The 18,630-nt window shown below is 37.0% G+C and overlaps 1 protein-coding gene and 1 long non-coding RNA gene across 2 annotated transcripts in view; one reads left to right on the forward strand and one right to left on the reverse strand.

Moving 5' to 3' along the window:
* The window catches only part of LOC105473062 (sperm flagellar 2), a 366,010-nt gene that overhangs the window by 286,786 nt on the left and 60,594 nt on the right, over positions 1-18,630 (reverse strand). Inside the window, exon 2 of the mRNA XM_011726676.3 lies at positions 12,215-12,418. Coding sequence (XP_011724978.2) covers positions 12,215-12,221 — 7 coding nt within the window. The 5' untranslated portion in view covers positions 12,222-12,418. The remainder of the gene's footprint in view (positions 1-12,214; positions 12,419-18,630) is intronic.
* Positions 1-18,630, forward strand: part of LOC139363906 (uncharacterized) — a 236,171-nt gene that overhangs the window by 170,195 nt on the left and 47,346 nt on the right. The window lies entirely within an intron of this gene.

The raw sequence follows: 18,630 nt of genomic DNA on the forward strand, positions 1-18,630 counted from the left end.
GCTTGATGGTAAGTTTCTTCAGGTTTCCATAAGCTTATCCTATGCAAAGTTTTATGGGCTGGCTTTGATTAGGAAACTTTCCATAAGTTTCTTCAGCTATCTTTACTTTCTTTCATTCTTTTCTCTCTTTGCTCCTCTAACTCAATAATTTCAAATGACCTGTCTTTGAGTTTGCTAATTCTTCCTTCTGCTTGATCAAGTCAGCTATGGAACCCCTCTGATATATTTTTTTTTCAATTTAGTTACTGTATTCTTCAGATCCAGAATTTCTGGGTTTTAAAAAATAGTTTCTGTCTCTGTGTTGATATTCTGATTTCATTTATGCATAGTTTTATTGATTTTATTTGGCTGTCTTCATTCTCTTGTAGTGCATTATGTTTTAAGATGGTTATTTTGAATTCTTTGTCCAGTAATTTATAGATCTCCATTTTTTTTTTTTCTTGAGACAGAGTGTTGCACTGTTGCCCAGGCTGGAGTTCCATGGCATGGTCTCGACTCACTGTAACCTCCGCCTCCGAAGTTCAAGCAATTATCCTGTCTCAGTCTCCTGAGTAGCTGGGATTACAGGTGCCTGCCACCATGCTCCACTAATTTTTTATATTTTTAGTAGAGACAGGATTTAACCATGTTGGCCAAGCTGGTCTCAAACTCCTGACCTCATGATCCACCCACCTCCGCCTCCCAAAGTGCTGGGATTACAGGCATGAGCCATCACATCTGACAGAACTCTAGTTTTTTAGAGTTGGTTACTGGAATTTTATTTTGTTCCTTTGATTAGACCACATTTACTCATGTATGTGTGTGTGTGTGTGTGCGCATATACATGTGTGTGTATGCATGCGCTTTGTTATTTTTCTTGTGTGATTGGTGCATTTGAAAAAACAGCCATCTCTCCCAATTATATGGGCTGGCTTCGTATAGGATAAGAACTTCACCAATGAGCCTGGCTACAGAATCTGGGAACATCTCAACCTTTTTATGGGGATGTGTCTTCATTGGGGTTATGCATCCAACTTTCCAATTAGAAAGGTTTGTCCATTTCTTTTTTCAGGAGCTTGTAACATCTTTCTTTCTCTAGTGTTTGTCTGGGGTTCTACAGGATTTCTGGTGCTACAAAAAGCTGCTTAGCTCTCTTTTGTTCTCTATGACCCTAGGCACCTAAAATATGTCAACTCCATCAGGGATGCATATCAGGCTAGGTAGAAATCAGTCTCTCAGACAACACCCTGAAAAAAACAAATTTAACCTGTGTTCCATTCTTTTATTTTTCTGCCAAAGGAGTAAGTGTGAATTACATTTTTTTCTCCTAATTGTGTTGAGTCATGTGGCTTGGAGAAAGGAATGATGCAGTTGAAATCAAACAGCTTCTCTTACACATTTCAATGGGTGTGTCCTTGGCTTTGAGCTTACCCGGGTGTACTGTTACCTCTTAACTGGAATCTGAAGATCTCATAAAGACTTTTTGGACTATATATTTTCGTTCAGTTGGTGTGTCTGTAGGAGAGTAAAGTCTGAGGCTTCCTATTCAGTCATCTTGCTGTCAATCCTCTAATTTTATTTCTATCTTTCTACCAAATAGATAGGTAATTGTCCTACAGGCACTTGTAAGTTTATCTTTATATCTTTTTTCCACTGACTTTTAATGCTACTTTTGTAAATTCCCAGAGATGCACGGGCCTTTTCAAGGTCAATTAATTCAATTCCTTTCATCTATTTGCCTATTCCTTAACCAATATCACACTGTTTCAGTTACTAAAGCAGAATACTTAGTCATGATCTCTGTTAGAGTATATACTCCTACTTTATTTTTTATGCTGTCTTAAGTCTTTGTTGTATAACCATTTAAAATCACTAGGTAAAATTCTCCAAAAAGATTTCTTGAAATTCAGATAGAAATGGCACTGAATTAGTTAATTAATTTTGGTGAGTATTGTCATATTTACAATAACGAGTTTTTCCATCCCATGTGTCCGTGTACTCAGATCTTTTTCTTTTTGCCCTTCAAAAGTTATTTGTAATTGTCTCCATTCAGGTTTTACACACCTTTTGTTCAATTTATTTCTGAGTAATATATAATTCTTGTTGCTACTGCCAAAGATATCTAATTTTTATGACAGATATTAAGTGGCTTTACTAATGTGTGAAAGTACTATTAATGTGTTAACTGATTTTAAATCAAACCAACCAAAATTTTGCTCATTTTTGTAACCCTGTTTTAATATCATTTTTTTTAATATTCTGGGATCTCAAAACCTGGAAGTGACTTGGGCATCTTCTGATTTCTGAGAGGACTTGGATAAGCATATCACAGAACAAAGTGCCAAAGCAAGTCAATGGTAAAGAAATGAGATCCAAATGTTCTTGTTTAGTTACCTATTCATTGCTGAGGTCCTCAAACTTTGGCTTACTTCAGAACCACCCACAGAGGTGCTGATGCAGTACCACCCATAGAGGTGCTGGTTAGGTCATATAATCTGCATTTTTAAGTCAACTAAGAGATTCTCATTAAGATAATCCTTAGGCCACATTTGAATAAACAGGGATCTATGGCATCTGCTGGCCAGAGGAGTCAGTTGCAATATAACTGATGGCATCTTGGTTATGCCTTTTGCTAAGGATTTTTACCTAGTATACTGCCCTATTAACTTTTGCCAAGAATTAGGAAAGTCTATCTTTTTAGATTAAAAACATTTCCCCAATTATGGTCAGTTTGTTTGTTTTGTCATCCTGCCAACTGGGTCCTCCTTATTCTCAGTGTTAGCAGCTGTAGTCAATGCATTTCAGAGTTTCTTGTTTCTTGCTAAAATTGTTGGCCATGAACTAACTAATTAGTTGCTTTGCAGGGACAGGAGCTACAGTAGTATAATTACAGTCCTTAGCAAGAACATTAAGCCTGGTGTATTTATAAGTTCAACTTTGATATTAGTGTTGTGGTGAGCCTCATGTGTATTATAGGGGTAAGCCAAGATGAAGGGAAAAACAGAGAAATCCAAATGGATATACAGCTGATCCTTGAACAATATGGGTTTGAACTGTGTGGATCCACTTATGCATGGATGTTTTCCAGTGAATATACTAGAAATTTGTATGGAGATTTGCATTGGAAAAAACTTACAGATGAACTGCTTACCCTAGAAATATTGAAAAAAATAAGAAAAAGTTAAGTATGTCATGAATGCACAAAATATATGTAGATACTAGTCTATTTTACCATTTACTACCATAAAATGCACACAATACTATTATTTAAAGTTGAAATTCACTAAAAGTACTTATAGACCATTCATGGTGCCACTAGCAGTCAAGAGAAATATAAACAGAAAGATATAGTATTAAATCATAACTGCACAAAATTAAGTACATACTGTACTATCCTAATAACTTCATAGTTACCTCCTGTTGCTATTGCAATGAGCTCAACTGTGGCAAGTGTCCACTGAAAATGCCATGTGATGCTAATCATCTCTGTGTGAGCAATCACTCTAGTAAATTGTGAATCACAGTAAAAAGTGATTGCTTGCTGTTCTCACATATTTTTCATTATGGTTAGTGCAATACCATAAACTTTGAATAACACCAAGTGAACACACAAAATGTCATTGGTGATGCTGGAAGTACTCCCAGGAAGCATAGAGAAGTCGTGACATTACAATACAGGGTTGAATTTCTTGATATGTACCTTAGACTGAGGTCTGCAGCTGTGGTTTGCTGCCATTCAAGATACATGAATCCAGCACAAGGACCACTGCAAAACAAGATAAATTCATAAAGCCTTTGCTGTAGCTATGCCAGGAGGCATGAAAATGTTGTACTTTTTGGGAAATATGTTTTTATCTCATATTGAAATTGTCATTTTTATATAAGTATGGATTGATATCAGAAAGGCATACCTAGACACTAATATGCTTTGAAAAAGTAAAGTCACTAGATGACAATTTAAAGCAAATGGAAGGTGAAGGATCTAAAGCTAGAGAATCTAATGCCAGCAAAGGATGGTTTAATAATTTTAGAAAAAATTTGGCTTTAAAAATGTCAGATAACTGGAGAAGCAGCTTCTTCTGAAAAAGAGGCAGCAGGCAGGTACCCAGATACCATTAAGAAAATTACTGAGAAGAAAGGATATCCACATGAACAGGTTTTAAATGCAGATGGAAGTGCTCTATTCTGGATATAAATGCCATAAAGGACATTAATTAATAAGGAAGAGGAGCAAGCACCAAGATTTAAGGCAGAAAGGGATATGCTAACTCTACCATTTTGTGCAAATGTAGTAATATTTATGATTAAGACTTCCCTTACCTATAAAGCTGCACACCTAAAAGCCTTGAAGGGAAAAGATAAACACCAACTCCAAGTTTTTTTTGTTTTTTTTGTTTTTTTTTTTATGGACAACAGGAAGGCCTGGACAGTGACAACCCTTTTTCTGGATGAGTTCCATTGTTGCTTTGTCCCTGAAGTCAGAAAGCCCTTTGTCAGTAAGAGATTGCCTTTTAAAGATTTTTTGATAAGTTCAATAGCACAGTTGTGGAAGTGGTCTGCTTGCCCCCAAAACCAATGTCCATAATTCAGCCTCAAGATCAGGGTCCATAACGACCTTTAAGTCTCACTCATCACACATGATACTTTACGGAAAGGATTGTCAACACTATTGAAGAAATCCCCAGTAGAGAGAATGTCATAAAAGTCTGGAAGGATTAAACCATTGAAGATGCTATCATTGTTATAGAAAAAGCTATGAAAACCATCAATAAATAAAACAATACATTTCTGCTAAAGAAAACTGTTTCTTTGGCCGGGCGCGGTGGCTCAAGCCTGTAATCCCAGCACTTTGGGAGGCCGAGACGGGTGGATCACGAGGTCAGGAGATCGAGACCATCCTGGCTAACACGGTGAAACCCAGTCTCTACTAAAAAATACAAAAAACTAGCCGGGCGATGTGGCGGACGCCTGTAGTCCCAGCTACTCGGGAGGCTGAGGCAGGAGAATGGCGTGAACCCGGGAGGTGGAGCTTGCAGTGAGCTGAGATCCGGCCACTGCACTCCAGCCTGGGCGACAGAGCGAGACTCCGTCTCAAAAAAAAAAAAAAGAAAAAAGAAAAAGAAAACTGTTTCTTGATATCGTACATGACTTTACCAGATTTATAACAGAACCAATCAAGGAAACCATAAAAAGATTGTTGATATGGCAAAAAAGGTAGGGGGTAAAGGGTTTCAAGATATGAATCTTGGAGAAATTAAGGAGCTAATAGACTTAACACCAGAGGAATTAAGAGCAGATAAGTTGATGGAGATGAGTGCTTCTGAGCAAGTGCCAGATGATGAGAAAGATGTAGAAGACGCAGTGTCAGAAAACAAACTGACATTAGACAATCCAGCAGAAGGGTTCCAATTATTCAAGACTGCTTTTGACTTCTTTTACAAGGACCCTTCTATGACACAGGCACTGAAACTAAAGCAAACAGTTGAAGAAGGATTGATACCATATAGAAATATTTTTAGGAAAATGAAGAAGCAAAAGGTAAGAGAAAATACAATATATTTCCATAAATTTACACAGTTTGTGCCTGCGTCTCTTGCTTACCCTTCTACCTCCTCCACTCTTCAATCAGAGACAGCAAAATCAACCCCTCCTCCTCCTCAGTCTACTCAACGTGAAGATGAAGAGGATAAAGACCTTTATGATGATCCACTTCCACTTAATAAATAATAGTAAATATATTTTCTCTTCCTTATGATTTTCTATAACATTTTCTTTTTCCTAGCTTACTTTATTGTAAGACTGTAGTATATAATACACACAGAATAAAAATATATATTAATCAACTGTTTATGTTATTGATAAGGCTTCCAGTAACAGTGGGCTATTAGTAGTTAAGTCTTTGGGGAATCAAAAGTTATACACAAAGTTTTGACCACACAAGGGTTGCCACCCATAAGCCCTGCATACACACATAAACACACACACTCACACACATATATACACTTCTATAATATGCACTCAACAGACAGAAATACACACACACATATAAGATGTATATCTTTCTATGGTTTTTGAAAATAAAAATATTTTATTTTTTAAACTTTTTCTTCACAAAATGACTTCAGGGAAAAATACTGGCATGTCTAAAAGCTGTGAACCAAATATCCCCCAATCATTCAAAGTGATGAGTAATGTCGTTCTTACTTGACAGTGACCAAAGAAGAGCGTAAACTGGGTATTTACAAATCCATGCTGATTTAATTGAACTGTGAATCTCCTTTCAGTATTATTAAGTAAGATTGTTCATCTGGGCATTTTTGCTTCTTGGCACATATTGGAGTAAGCAGAGTCATCTGTTATTTTGTGATGTTCTTACCTCTGGTTTCTAAAGTTCTGAGAAAAAAACACAAGGAGGAGAATCTAATATTTATTGAGTTCCTAAAACATGCCAGACTCTATGTTAGGCATAATCCCATACTTTATCACTGATTTAATCTTCATAATAACCCAATGGAATAATATATTATTATAATCTCCATGAGATTATAAGATTGAAAAGATCGAGGTTAAGCAATTCACTCTGCTTGTACAAGGCCACATAGGTAGCAAATTATTGGGCCACCAACTGAATCTAAGACCATCTAACATAAGGCTCAGGTTCTTCATGTATTTCATCTCATTATCTTTTATATTAGGATACAAATCAGATTAGGGAACATTTATGGAGAGACTTGATCCAAAAATATAGTTCTCTTCATGTAAGAAGAACTCCTTGAACTGATGAATGAATGTATGTTCCCCTGTGTGTGGGAGTGTGTATTCCTTTGGGCTATTTCCATAGACTTACCACACATTAGTTAATTCTCCTCTGTGTTTAAAAGTGCTTGGGTGAAAGCCTGTGATAAGTACTGTGCTAAACTATTCTCTAGGTTGTCAAATAAAACCCAGATACTCTAAGAAACTATAGCAAGAACACAGATGGGACCACTGAAATAGGTTTCACCCCTCTGGAGGGTCTCGAAAATGCAAATAACTCATTTAAACAACAGCTCGTGAACTGACTTATGCCAGTTCTTCTCTAATTAGATGTGTACTTTCATTTAATGGGAGTCAACGGGAAGGAATAATATTTGGTGAGATCTGCCCTCAAGAATAAAAGAAGGCAGCAGAAGTTAAAGGGCAGTTTCTAGCTACCAATGTGCATGGGATAAAAAATAATTATAAGAGTTGTGTAAAGTGGATTAGTTTTGTAACTTCTTCATCCTTGAGACCTTGCTTTCCTCTACTTCTCCACAGTGATTAGTATGAAAACTTGTTAAAAACAAAAGACCTGTGGACTGGTGTAGCTTGTAGCCTGTACTATAGTGGCTTCAACTAAATTCTGACCATCACAGCCCTGACCTTCTGCTCAAAGGGAATGTCTAATGATGCTCTCCTTACAAACAGCTCAGCTTCTAGTTCTGCCCAAAGGCCTCAGGAGGAAACATAAGCTGTACTCTTGATAAAAAGAATATACTTTTGAATTAGTGCAGAGCAAAAACCTAAGAACATTTTGCAAGTGATTACAAAGGCCTGAAATAAGGAACAACATGCTGGTTCAGACTGCTGGTAAGAGAATATTGGGAACCCAAAAGATCAATAAGACTTGGAGGAAAAACTGAATCCAAAAATTACGAGACAATTTTCATAATAATTATTTTTTAAACCATTTTCCTATACGAGAGGGAAATAGAAACTAATATCAAATGACACTGGTTCTATGAAGAATATAGTTATTCAGCATAAATTAAATATAAAGATAGAAAATATAGAGCTTTATTTTTGTTGTATTCAACTGTTTTGAGTTGAAGAATTCCTCCAGGTATCACTATAAGTGATTTGACCTGCTTCTGTTACTAATACAAAGAGCAAATCATGACAAGCAGTAATCCCTTAAAGCATTGGTTTCATGGAATTATTTTTGCCTGAATATGTTGTACTTTTCTTCAAGGGAGAAAGGAAATGAGGAGTTCTGATAAGTGTGTCTATACCCAATATTCCAGATTAGAGTAGGGATAAGAATCCCAAAGGATAGAATGGCTCAAATCAGTATTAAGGACAGTAGGAAATCAGGCTGTCTCTGAGATGAGATTTCAGAGAGGAAAATAAATCCCTAGGAGTTGTCCTGGATCTAAAAATTGACCTCAGGGACCTAACAATAGAATGCTGACTGGGTGGGTCTGTATGCATTAAAGCCACCCAAATAAACACTGAGGTATTCTGACAGACAAATTTGAGTGAGTCAAATATTATGACACTTTTTACAATGTTGAAAGAAGAATTCATAGAATGGAGAATCATAGAGGTCACCTTATGTCCATTCTTACTAGTGAGTTCAGTTTTTCCTTTACTCACTGACAAAAGGTAGGTAGTCAATCAAAAATTCCTTCACTCAGCAAACACTGAGTAAGAAGCTTATTACCTACTTAGCTCATCTCGGGTCAAGTGCCCATCTCTGAACCATTCAATTGTAATGAGAAAGGTAAGGGTCATGATGTATGAACTTAGCTTTGATCATCGCAATTAGGATGAGGATGAGGGGAGGGGAGGGGACATTTCTTAGGTGTTGCTAAGAAGCAGTTCCATAGGTATCCAATGTGGCACACATGGTGATTTTATTTTCAGATATCCAGATGGATGAATTTTCTATAAGGTTTCAAAGATAACATTTGTATTCTCTGTCTGGTCTTGCATTTGTAGTGGGTTCTCAAAAACAATAGCATTGTCTTCTCTCTAGTCTTCCTTCCCTTAATGATCTCATCCATTATCATGACAACAGAAATTGTAACTCCTCCATGTATTTCTTGGGGAAGATCTCTTTTCCTGGGCATGAAAGCATGATGAAAAGTATATAGATGAGGGTGTGAGAAGTGAAGATTGGCAAAGGACAAAGTTCTGGGGAAGAACAATATTTGGTGCACCTTTTGTCAATTGGTGATAGCTGCCCAGATCATTTTATTGTGAAGAATTCTCATTCTATATCTAGCCTCTGGATCAGTTGTAGGGGAAAGGGAGAGAGATGAAGATCAGTTGTGCCATATATTTGAACCACTTAATTGTCATCTCAAATAAAAAAGCTGTGTCGAGGGAGACAAGCTAGTAAAGGAGATGGATATAGAAAAATTAGGTAGAACAGAATTAAAATAAGGCCGGGTCAAGGAAAAACACTCTTATGGCATGAAGGAAGTTAATGATATAACACCTAAAAGTCTAAAAGTGATCAAGCATGATAATGTCAAATAATATGTCTTTTTGTATTGGCAAGTAAGTCATTGAAAATAGCTTTTGTGGAGTATTGATTGTGCAAACCTACTACGAGAGGATTGAGAAGCTAATGGATGATAAGAAAATGTAGACAACAATTGTAGTCTATTAAAGGAGCTGCCTGTAAGTGAGAAGGAGAGGCAGTGGCTAGACTGGTGTACAAAGTTCAGAAAGTTGTAATTTTTAGCAAGACAGAGGCAAGCTAGAGATGTTTCACATCTGCTGAGTGAAAAATGAACTATAATCTTTATTATGAGATTGTAATAGCTAAAAAATTGGAAATGACATACATACCCATCAATTTTTTTAAAGATAAATTTTGTATAATTATATAAGGAAAGTGGATTAATAATACTTTTTAAGTTAGTTGGGAGGTATTCATTATACCAGGTAAATCTTTATTCCTTTTGTTTGTCTGAAATAGTTTGCTATGAATTAAAACAATTATTTTTTGTTTTTAAAATAAGATAAAATAAATCAAGTATTTATAATTCTTATAAGAAGAGAAGCAGTGAGCCACCTCTATTCCTACCTGGAATTCTACTTCTTAGATGTCAACGTGTGCAAGTCTTAGTCTTGTTCTTTTAGAATTTACCCCATTTAAAAAAAAAAAAAAGATGCTGAGTACTTGATCCCATATAGAATTGCACACAATGAGAACATCACCTAATCATGAGTGTAGATTCCGCTTAAGAAAAGGAGTCCCTTTATAGTGTAGAGTTGTGGCTCAAATTCATCACTGGCTAAATTTCAGACCAATACTAGCCCTAGGAATGCAAATTGAGTGGCATATGCAACAAACTTCCACTAGATTTCAAAGATCAGATCAGGCCATATATGGGAGTGAAGAAGAAGGAACCTGCTGGTTTGATAGTGATGAGAGGGACAGGAAGCACAGCAATGTTTGAGAAGCACCAAAACATTGAGTCAGACAGAGACAATTCTAATAAAGATAAACACATGCAAAAAAGTGGCTTATATTATTACCAAATTTTGCTCCATAGATGTCCATCTCCATCCACTTAATGAGAACATGTGTTTGTTGTGTTCATTAATTCCTAATTGTCTACATAAGAGGCACTCAATAAGTATTTGTCAAATTAATGAATACATCCAAGAGTAGATGGAGCGTGGCAAATGCAATAGAATAATATGTTGCAATGCTATGGTTGGTTTTCCCTGAAAGGTTCCTTCTTGAATATAAATTGAAAATAATTATTTCTCATCCAGGTTGGAGAGCTACAGAAAAATGCAGTATGTGCTTCCAGCAACTTCCCGTTGGTCTCAGTGGAAGTCAGACAGTATTTTTGTCAACCACGTGACGTCACCTCTCTTAGGAAGTTGCAGTCAGAATAATTCATTTCCCAAAGTGCTTACTGAGAAGAATTCCTTCAAAGTTAGAGGGTGAAGGGGCTTCATTCGGGGAAAACAGGATTATCTAGGGTATATGTTTTTAAAAGCTGTTACTTCAATCTTCTCCTGTTTTATCTCCCTTGAAGAGTCTATTTGTTTTGTCTCTTCCTTTTCCCTTACTCCACACACAATTTGGCTGATAGTTTCACACACAAGACTTCTTAATTATTTACAGAAAGGTCTAATGCTGAGACATGGGCATAGCTACTCATAACTTTTTCATTTGCAGATTAGTTTTATGTGTTTATGAGTTACTTCCTGAGAGTTCTCATCATATTTTGCAAGGTTTTTTATTCAGTCCCCCACCATTCATGCCAAGGTTTGAATTAGCAAATGTCTTCTTTAGTTTAATCTTGGTGGTTTTTTCTTTACCCTCTTTTTTTTACTGTGCTTAATTCTGAAGAGCAAATGTGTCCTAGTGCTTTATTCTTCTGGTTCTAATCCAACAACATGGCTATAAAGATCCGAGAAATTCTTGTTTGTGCTTTTTCTGGTGGTGGTATTCTATTATTTCATTAAATTACATCACTACAGTGGGTTGTGGAAAAAGCAGGGGTTAGAAGCCCTGTTTTTTATCCAAGTTCTGCAATTTACCAGTTCTATGAGTTTAGGCTAATCACTCAAGCCCACTATGCCTTAGTTTATTTATCCACCCAGTGAGTAAAATAATACTGTTCTTATACAGTTGTTGCCAAGTCAACTGAGACAAAAGGCTAGTAATGTCTTCTGAAAAGCACAAAGCACATAAATCAATCTAAATTACTATGATGAGATGTACCTTTCCAATGAGGTTGCCCTGATCACCAGCTTACTTGTGCCAGCCCAGTCATCATTTCTCAGCACAGCCAGAATTATCTGCTGTTCGAGTCAAGCAGAATCACAGCCAACCCCTTCTTAGAATCCAATTATAAAGTCATTACTTAAAACATTATTGAACACATATATGTGCTCAACCCTTCTTGAGGAGTTGTAAATACAGTGGTTAGTCAAATATATGGATAAGTCATGAGCTTACATTCCAGCTTCCCTCATGAGCTTACATTTGAGTCAGCATAAGACGATAGGAAAAGGTAATTTATGTAGTCTATAATACACGCAGGCATATTTATATTTATACTGCAGAAGTGATGGTGTATCATTATCATTGCAAATTGTACATATAAATCAATTCTCCCTAAAAAATCTCCCATTCTCATTGTGTGCGTGCACACCTTATAAAACTCAGGGGCATTAAAAAAACAAACAAACAAAAAACAACATGGTGTTTAGGGTGGAGGTAGGGGGAATTTTTACTCCTTCAGCCAGAACCCAGCCTAAGTGATTTCATTAATAACCCTTTTATAGAAAGGCCACTCTCATCTGAGACACAGCTGCTATCTTCTCTCCATCCTGATCTCTTTCAATTGTTTTTTTGTGAAAGAAAATATGTTGCCTCTCATCCATGAATTCCTTTTCCTCCACAATCTCCATCACCCAAACAAGGTAATTATCTGTGTTATACTGTAAACATTTCCTTTACCTCTCATTCCACACTGGAGACAATATGTATGCCTCCAAACGATCCACTTTGGGTTTATTTAATCCTTTTGGTAGGATGCTTCATCCTTTTAACGTGGATATTGGTGGAAGACACATGGGTGGAAAGTTCAGGTCCTACAGATACCTCCTAGCAGCTGCATGAGTTTGGACAAGAGACACTTCTTCTGCGCCTCAGTTTCTTCACCTGAAAAATGAGATAATAAAATTATTCATCTGATAACATTCTTGTGAAAGTTAAATTAGCTAATGCATGTAATAAACTACCTGGTAAAGGATGGTCATTCAGTCAATATTAGAGAGTAGTAGTATTTTTGATAAGGTAATTGCAACTGCCCAATGGGTTCTTCTTCTCTCTATCCCAGATAGAGCCAAATTATCAAGGCAGGGGAAATGCAATAAAGTGTTTTACACATACATGGCTAAACAAGAGACTGGGGTTCTATTATTACTCAAATCAGCTTCCCTGAAAATTCAGAGGATAGGGATTTTCAAGGATAGTTTGGGGGAAGCGGGGGGTGGCTTGGCAATGGGTGCTTACTGCTGATTGGTTGGGGGTACAATCATAGGGCTGTGGGAAACGGTCCTTATGTGCACTGAGTCACTTCTGGGTGGGGCCAAAGAAGCAGTAGACGGGTCCAAATGGAGCCATGGTTGGCAGGTCCAGGTGGAGCCATCGGTAGTCAACATACAAAACAACCTGAAAAGACACCTCAAAAGACCAATCTCAGATTCTGCAATTGTTATCTGCAGGAGTAATTGGGGAAGTTGCGTAGCTTGTGACCTCCCAAATAATGGCTGGCAATAATTTATGTCTACACCTTAGTAAAATTCAGGCTTCTCTTATCCTCCTAGCCTGGGGGTCTCTCATTAACTTTACAAAGGCAGTTGAGTTTTGGGCAAGGGCTATTATCATTTAAACTATAAACTAAATGTCTCCCAGAGCTTGACCCAAGCCCAGGTATAATTAAGGCCAGTCTGAAGACTAAAGGAAAGATCAGGAGTTGTTTAAATCAAATCTCTTTGACTGCCATTATTTTCTCAGTATTTTAATTTTTGCAAAGGTGGTTTCATAATTCATCTTAATTTGTATCGTATTCTTTTAACAGACTGCTTGGTGGCTCTAAGAGAATTAATAAAGCCTTGTTGGATAAATATAGACTCAGATTGGATCATTATTTTATCAATAGGAAGCCACATGATAGATGCAACATTTTGGACTCTACTATTTGTGATTTCAGGCAATTTACTTAATTTCTCTGGAGGACCTTTTCTTTGCTCATCAACAACACAAAGTGTTGGCCTCAATTTATTTCAAGTTCAAAATCATCTGAGAAGGAAAAGAAAAATAAACAAAAGTAAATATTTAAAATTATTCAGAGGAGAAACATGAATAAGAATAAAATAGAAGAGGTTTTGAGTTTATGTGGATAAGAGGAATAAGATGATCTCTTGAGTCATATAAATAGACAAGAGCAATGGTCTAAACAACAATGATAGTTTGTAAGGTGTCTGGGTCATGGGAACTATGAAGGATGAAACAATTAGCACTAAGTGTCAATTTATTGGATTGTTGAGTGGATAAAATGACAATTTTAAAGTGCCTTGAAAAAGATAAAAGTGCTTTAAAAATGCGAAGCCATTTAACTCCTTCAATGTCTTCTTGGTTTTGTTTTAAGTTATGAGGCGTATAGTCATCCAACCTTTGTTTATTGTAAATTTAGTATCCAAAATAACTTACTTTGTTTAAACAGAATTTTTGACCTTTGCCATTGTTACAGAATTTAAAAAGCATTTTTCAGAACCAAACGGGGAAGACTAGCAAAGAGTTCTAAGTGCCACACAGTATTTGTGGGAGGCACCTTCCAACATGGCCCCCAATAATCCCACCTCCTGGTATTCATATCCTGTGTTATCCCCTTCAAATTGTACCACTGTTGGTCTACATGACTGGTAGGACATGACGGGGTGATGGTGAATCACTTCAGAAATTAGGTTACAGAATAATATGTGGCCTCCGTCTTGGTCCCTCATTCTCTTTTTCCCCTTAGAATATAAGTCAGATACTGTGTTGTCAGCCACACTATAGAGAAGCTCACAGGTGAAAAACTAAAACCTCTGGTCAACAGCGGGCGAGGAACTGAGAACTACAGCCAATAGCCACAGGAGTGAACTTGGAAAAGGATCCTGCAGACAGGTAACCTTTAGAAAGCCTTAGCCTCAGCCAACATCTTGATGGCAACCTCTTGTACTCTGAGCAGGAATTACCAGCCCTCAAAAATTGTATGAGGTAACAAATGTTTATATTGTTTCAAGCTCTAGGTTTGTGGCAATTTGTTATGCAGCCATGCATAACAAATGCAGTGTTCTTCAGACTAACACTGCTCTCAAAATTAAGAAAAGGTAGAGGTCAGTGAGGTCTCAGCTCATGTGGACAGGCAGATGCATTTCAGAGAGAATAGGCCTTGGTCTTGTTTCCTGCCTGCAGTCACATACTATAGTTCTTCTCTCCAGAGAAGCTTCTGTTGTGAGTTTCTTGTTATCTTTCCAGCATTTTCTGAGCATTTCTGATATTGATTTTGAACACTTTCAATACATATTAAATACTAATAATTTCTCCTTAGTATATATGGGGGAAGGAAGCATGTAAACTTGTGAAAAACTTTGTCCTACGTTATAAATGCATGTGCAAAGTGGATTTGTTTTTCGATCCCAAAGATGCATTTCTAATTTGTAACATCTATTGCTTGAACTTGTTCTTGTCATTCTGCTTTTCTATTTTGTCCAGATCCATAGACTCTTCAAAGTTGCATTTGGACTTGGGACTATTTCAAAATCACTTGAGCAATACACTTCTCTAAATGACCACTTTTCATTTGTTCAGCAGACTAGCTCTCATGAGTTAGTCTTTCCTCTCTTTCTGGAAGATATTTAGCTTTCATTGATAATTCATTAACTGCTTTTAACAAATGTGTAGTTAGCTTTCATTAATAATTCATTATTTGTTTTAATAGTTGTGAGCAGCCGAGGGTCCCTGAACACTGACTTTACCTTTTAGAGTTGAAAAGACCTTCAACCTTTTTGAGTTGCAGAAAGTTTAATCAATTTAATTACTAAGGTTTTATTCTTGACTATTAGCCTCACAAGCTTCTGAGACTTTTTAAGCAGAGGCTGTTAAGTTGTGACAGTTTTCTTTTTGGGAACTTATTTGTATCATACCTTAGCTTATTTATTTCCTTTTTTATTTTAACTTTTAAAAACATAAAAGACCATTTGCGTTAACACTCTAAGACTCAACAAAAATGTATTTCAGTCTCCGATATACAAAAGGAAATTTCTTTATTTTTACTTGCTAATAAATTTTTCTTTCAAATATGTTTCCACATTCCTTTGTCATAGTTCCCATGGTTATGTTTATGTCTTTTTTGTAGCCACTGTTTTCTGTTTAGCATGTGTTTCACTTCATTTTAAAGTTTACTACTAACTTTATTTTTAACCCCAGACCACAAAGCACATTTACATGATTTAAAACATTTACACACAATAATTTCAAAATTCTAACAGTCATAAAAGTCATGGCAGTCATGCTGTTTTACTTAATACACAGGGTGTACTTGTTTTTATTTGGATTTTTTAGAAGGTTTTTTTTTTTTTTTGCCTTTAGCTATGTGTTTCTGAACTTTTATTTTTAATAGTATAATTAATTTTGCACATAGCTTTGCAGAACGTGCAACAAGTTACACAATTAAAAGAGATTTTCTCCAGCTTGCTTTCATTTCCTTTGCCCTGGTCTAATACTAACATTTCCTCCCAGGCTCTACCAATTTCCTCCATCCTAACTCAGATGACTTTATTTTTTGTTTCTGGCCCTTACTCCATGGAACCAACCACTAATAGGTTACTATCTATTATTTTCCAGGTTTTCTAATTTTATTTTTTCCATCTTAACATTCATCACTGGTCAATTTTGATCTATCTACCTAACACACAGTGCCAGTCTATCTTTCTCTGTGAAAACTGCCTGTGTGGCACATAATTTAGGGCTTGCATTAGTCACGGTTCTCCAGAGAAGCAGAACCAGTAGGAAGATACATCTATATATCTATATTGATATCCATATCATCTATATCTAATTCATCTATATATATATACACACACACACACACATATGCACACACACATATATAAAACAGCAAGAGTGAGAGAGGGAGATACTGAGTATGAGGAATTGGCTCATGTGATTAAGGAGGCTGAGAATTACCATGATCTCAATCTGCAAGCTGAAGAACCAGGAAAGCCAAGGGTGCTGTAATTCACCCAAGGCTGAAGGACTGAGAACCAGGAAAGCCAATGATGTAAATACCAGTCTGAGGCCTGGAGAGGATGAGATAAAATATCCCATCAAGCAGTGAGGCCGGGAGGAAAAAAAAGGAGAAAATTCCTCCTTCCTCCAATTCTTGTTCTATTTAGGTCTTCAGTGGATTGGTTGATGCATAGCCACATAGGAGAGGGCAGTGCACTTCATGGGGTTCACCTATTCAAATGCTAATCTTATCAGGAAACACCTCCGTGGACACACCCAGAAGTGCTTAATCTGGGCATCCCTGACCAGTCAAGTTGACATATAAAATTAATCGTCACAGAGGTTGATAAATTAAAATCTTAACACAAATAATAAACAGCAAGGAAAGGCCAATCTTCTGATAAGAAAACACTACATCAGTATAAAACATAGAAACAGGTACTGCTCCTAGACTCCTGGAGGCTATAACAAAGGTGGCAGCTCACGGTGAGAAAGCTTACATTTTGTAGTTCTCCCATTTGAATGTACTCAGGAAAATATAATACCACCTACCACCTGGAATGCTTGTAAGTGTTGCTAATACCTATTTTTTTTTGGGTGGGGGGACAGAGTCTGTCTCTGTCACCCAGGCTGGAGAGCAATGACACAATCACTACAACCTCTGCCTCCTGGGTTCAAGTGATTCTCCTGCCTCAGCCTCCTGACTAGCTGGGATTACAGGTGTGCGCCACCATGCCTGGCTCATTTTTGTATTATTAGTAAAGACAGGGTTTCACCATGTTGGCCAGGCTGGTCTCAAACTCCTGACCTCAAGTGATCCACCTGCCTCAGCCTCCCAAAGTGCTGGGACTACGGGCATGAGCCACCATGCCTAGCCAATGTTGCTAATTTCCAGGTCCAACCCCTAAAGACTCATTCAGTAATCCTGGAGTGCAATCCAAGAATCAGCACCCTGCAAGAAACCAGGTTTAGTCCCATGCTTTGAGGAAAGGACATTGTGATGAGAAACACAGAAAGCTCTTGTAATACGTGTATGCTCATAGTATTGAAACAAGGAGAAAGATAAATGTATGTCTTTCCTGCATGAGAAACGTAACCATCCCTCCTCCAGATTTTCTAGTAGATTCTACAATGAAGGTGAAATTAAAGGAACCATTTAAGTAACCAAGAGGAACGTATTTATGGAAAACTGTCTCGTAGAGAGTGTAAAGAAACTATTTGAATTTGCTTTGAAACATAGAAAGAAGCATCTAAAGAAAGTAAGCCTTGTTGACAAGGTGGAAGAATCTGAAATAGCTAAGAGCAAGGCCAACGTAAACCTTCCAAGGGCCATTCATTCTAATAATTGTGTCTGCTTTGGATATATAGCTGACTCTCATTTAATCTAGGAAGATATTTGAATTAGGCCTTTGCCTGTAGAACTGTGATTCTCATTATCAGCTACACATTAGAGTTATCTGGGAGCTTTAATAAATACAAATGTCTGAATCTCACTGACTGGATAGTGGGTTTTAATTGGTGTGAAGTATGATCTGATTACCAGGATTGCTGAAAGCATTTCAGAGATTTTTAATGTGCAGCTAGATTAATAACCACTGCTCTAGTTAACTTAGCAAGTACTGCAGCAGTATGAAATTAACCTAAGATTGACAGTAGAGTAATTCACAATACTTTGCATTTGCAGTTCATCATTAGCTGAAAGCTCAATATTTTCAGTGTTTCCCAGGCCCCTAAATAAACAAAGCTCTTATTTTGAGGATTTGTCACCACACTGTTAAGAGAGTTTTTATTTTTTTTCTTAAGTGTCACTTTTGCAATCAGCCCTGTGTACATTCATTGTTCAGGGACAATTGCCTGATCTTTCACAGAGAAGCTTTTACTTCTGAAATTCCCAGATCCTTTCCCCAAAGTCCCTGTTCTGTGCACAGAACTTCCCTCCCCGCTCTAGCCTTGATAATATACACTACGAGATCAGTACAAACAAGACATTCTGAGTCTTGACGGAAGGATAGAATGTGAGAGAGGAATAAAAGTTTCCTTTGTGCAGAGCATTGGTGGTGGTGAAGGGATTCAGTTTCCCGGTTGCATAATATCTG

The sequence above is a fragment of the Macaca nemestrina genome, chromosome 6 (assembly GCF_043159975.1).
Source record: "Macaca nemestrina isolate mMacNem1 chromosome 6, mMacNem.hap1, whole genome shotgun sequence".
Taxonomy (NCBI): domain Eukaryota; kingdom Metazoa; phylum Chordata; class Mammalia; order Primates; family Cercopithecidae; genus Macaca; species Macaca nemestrina.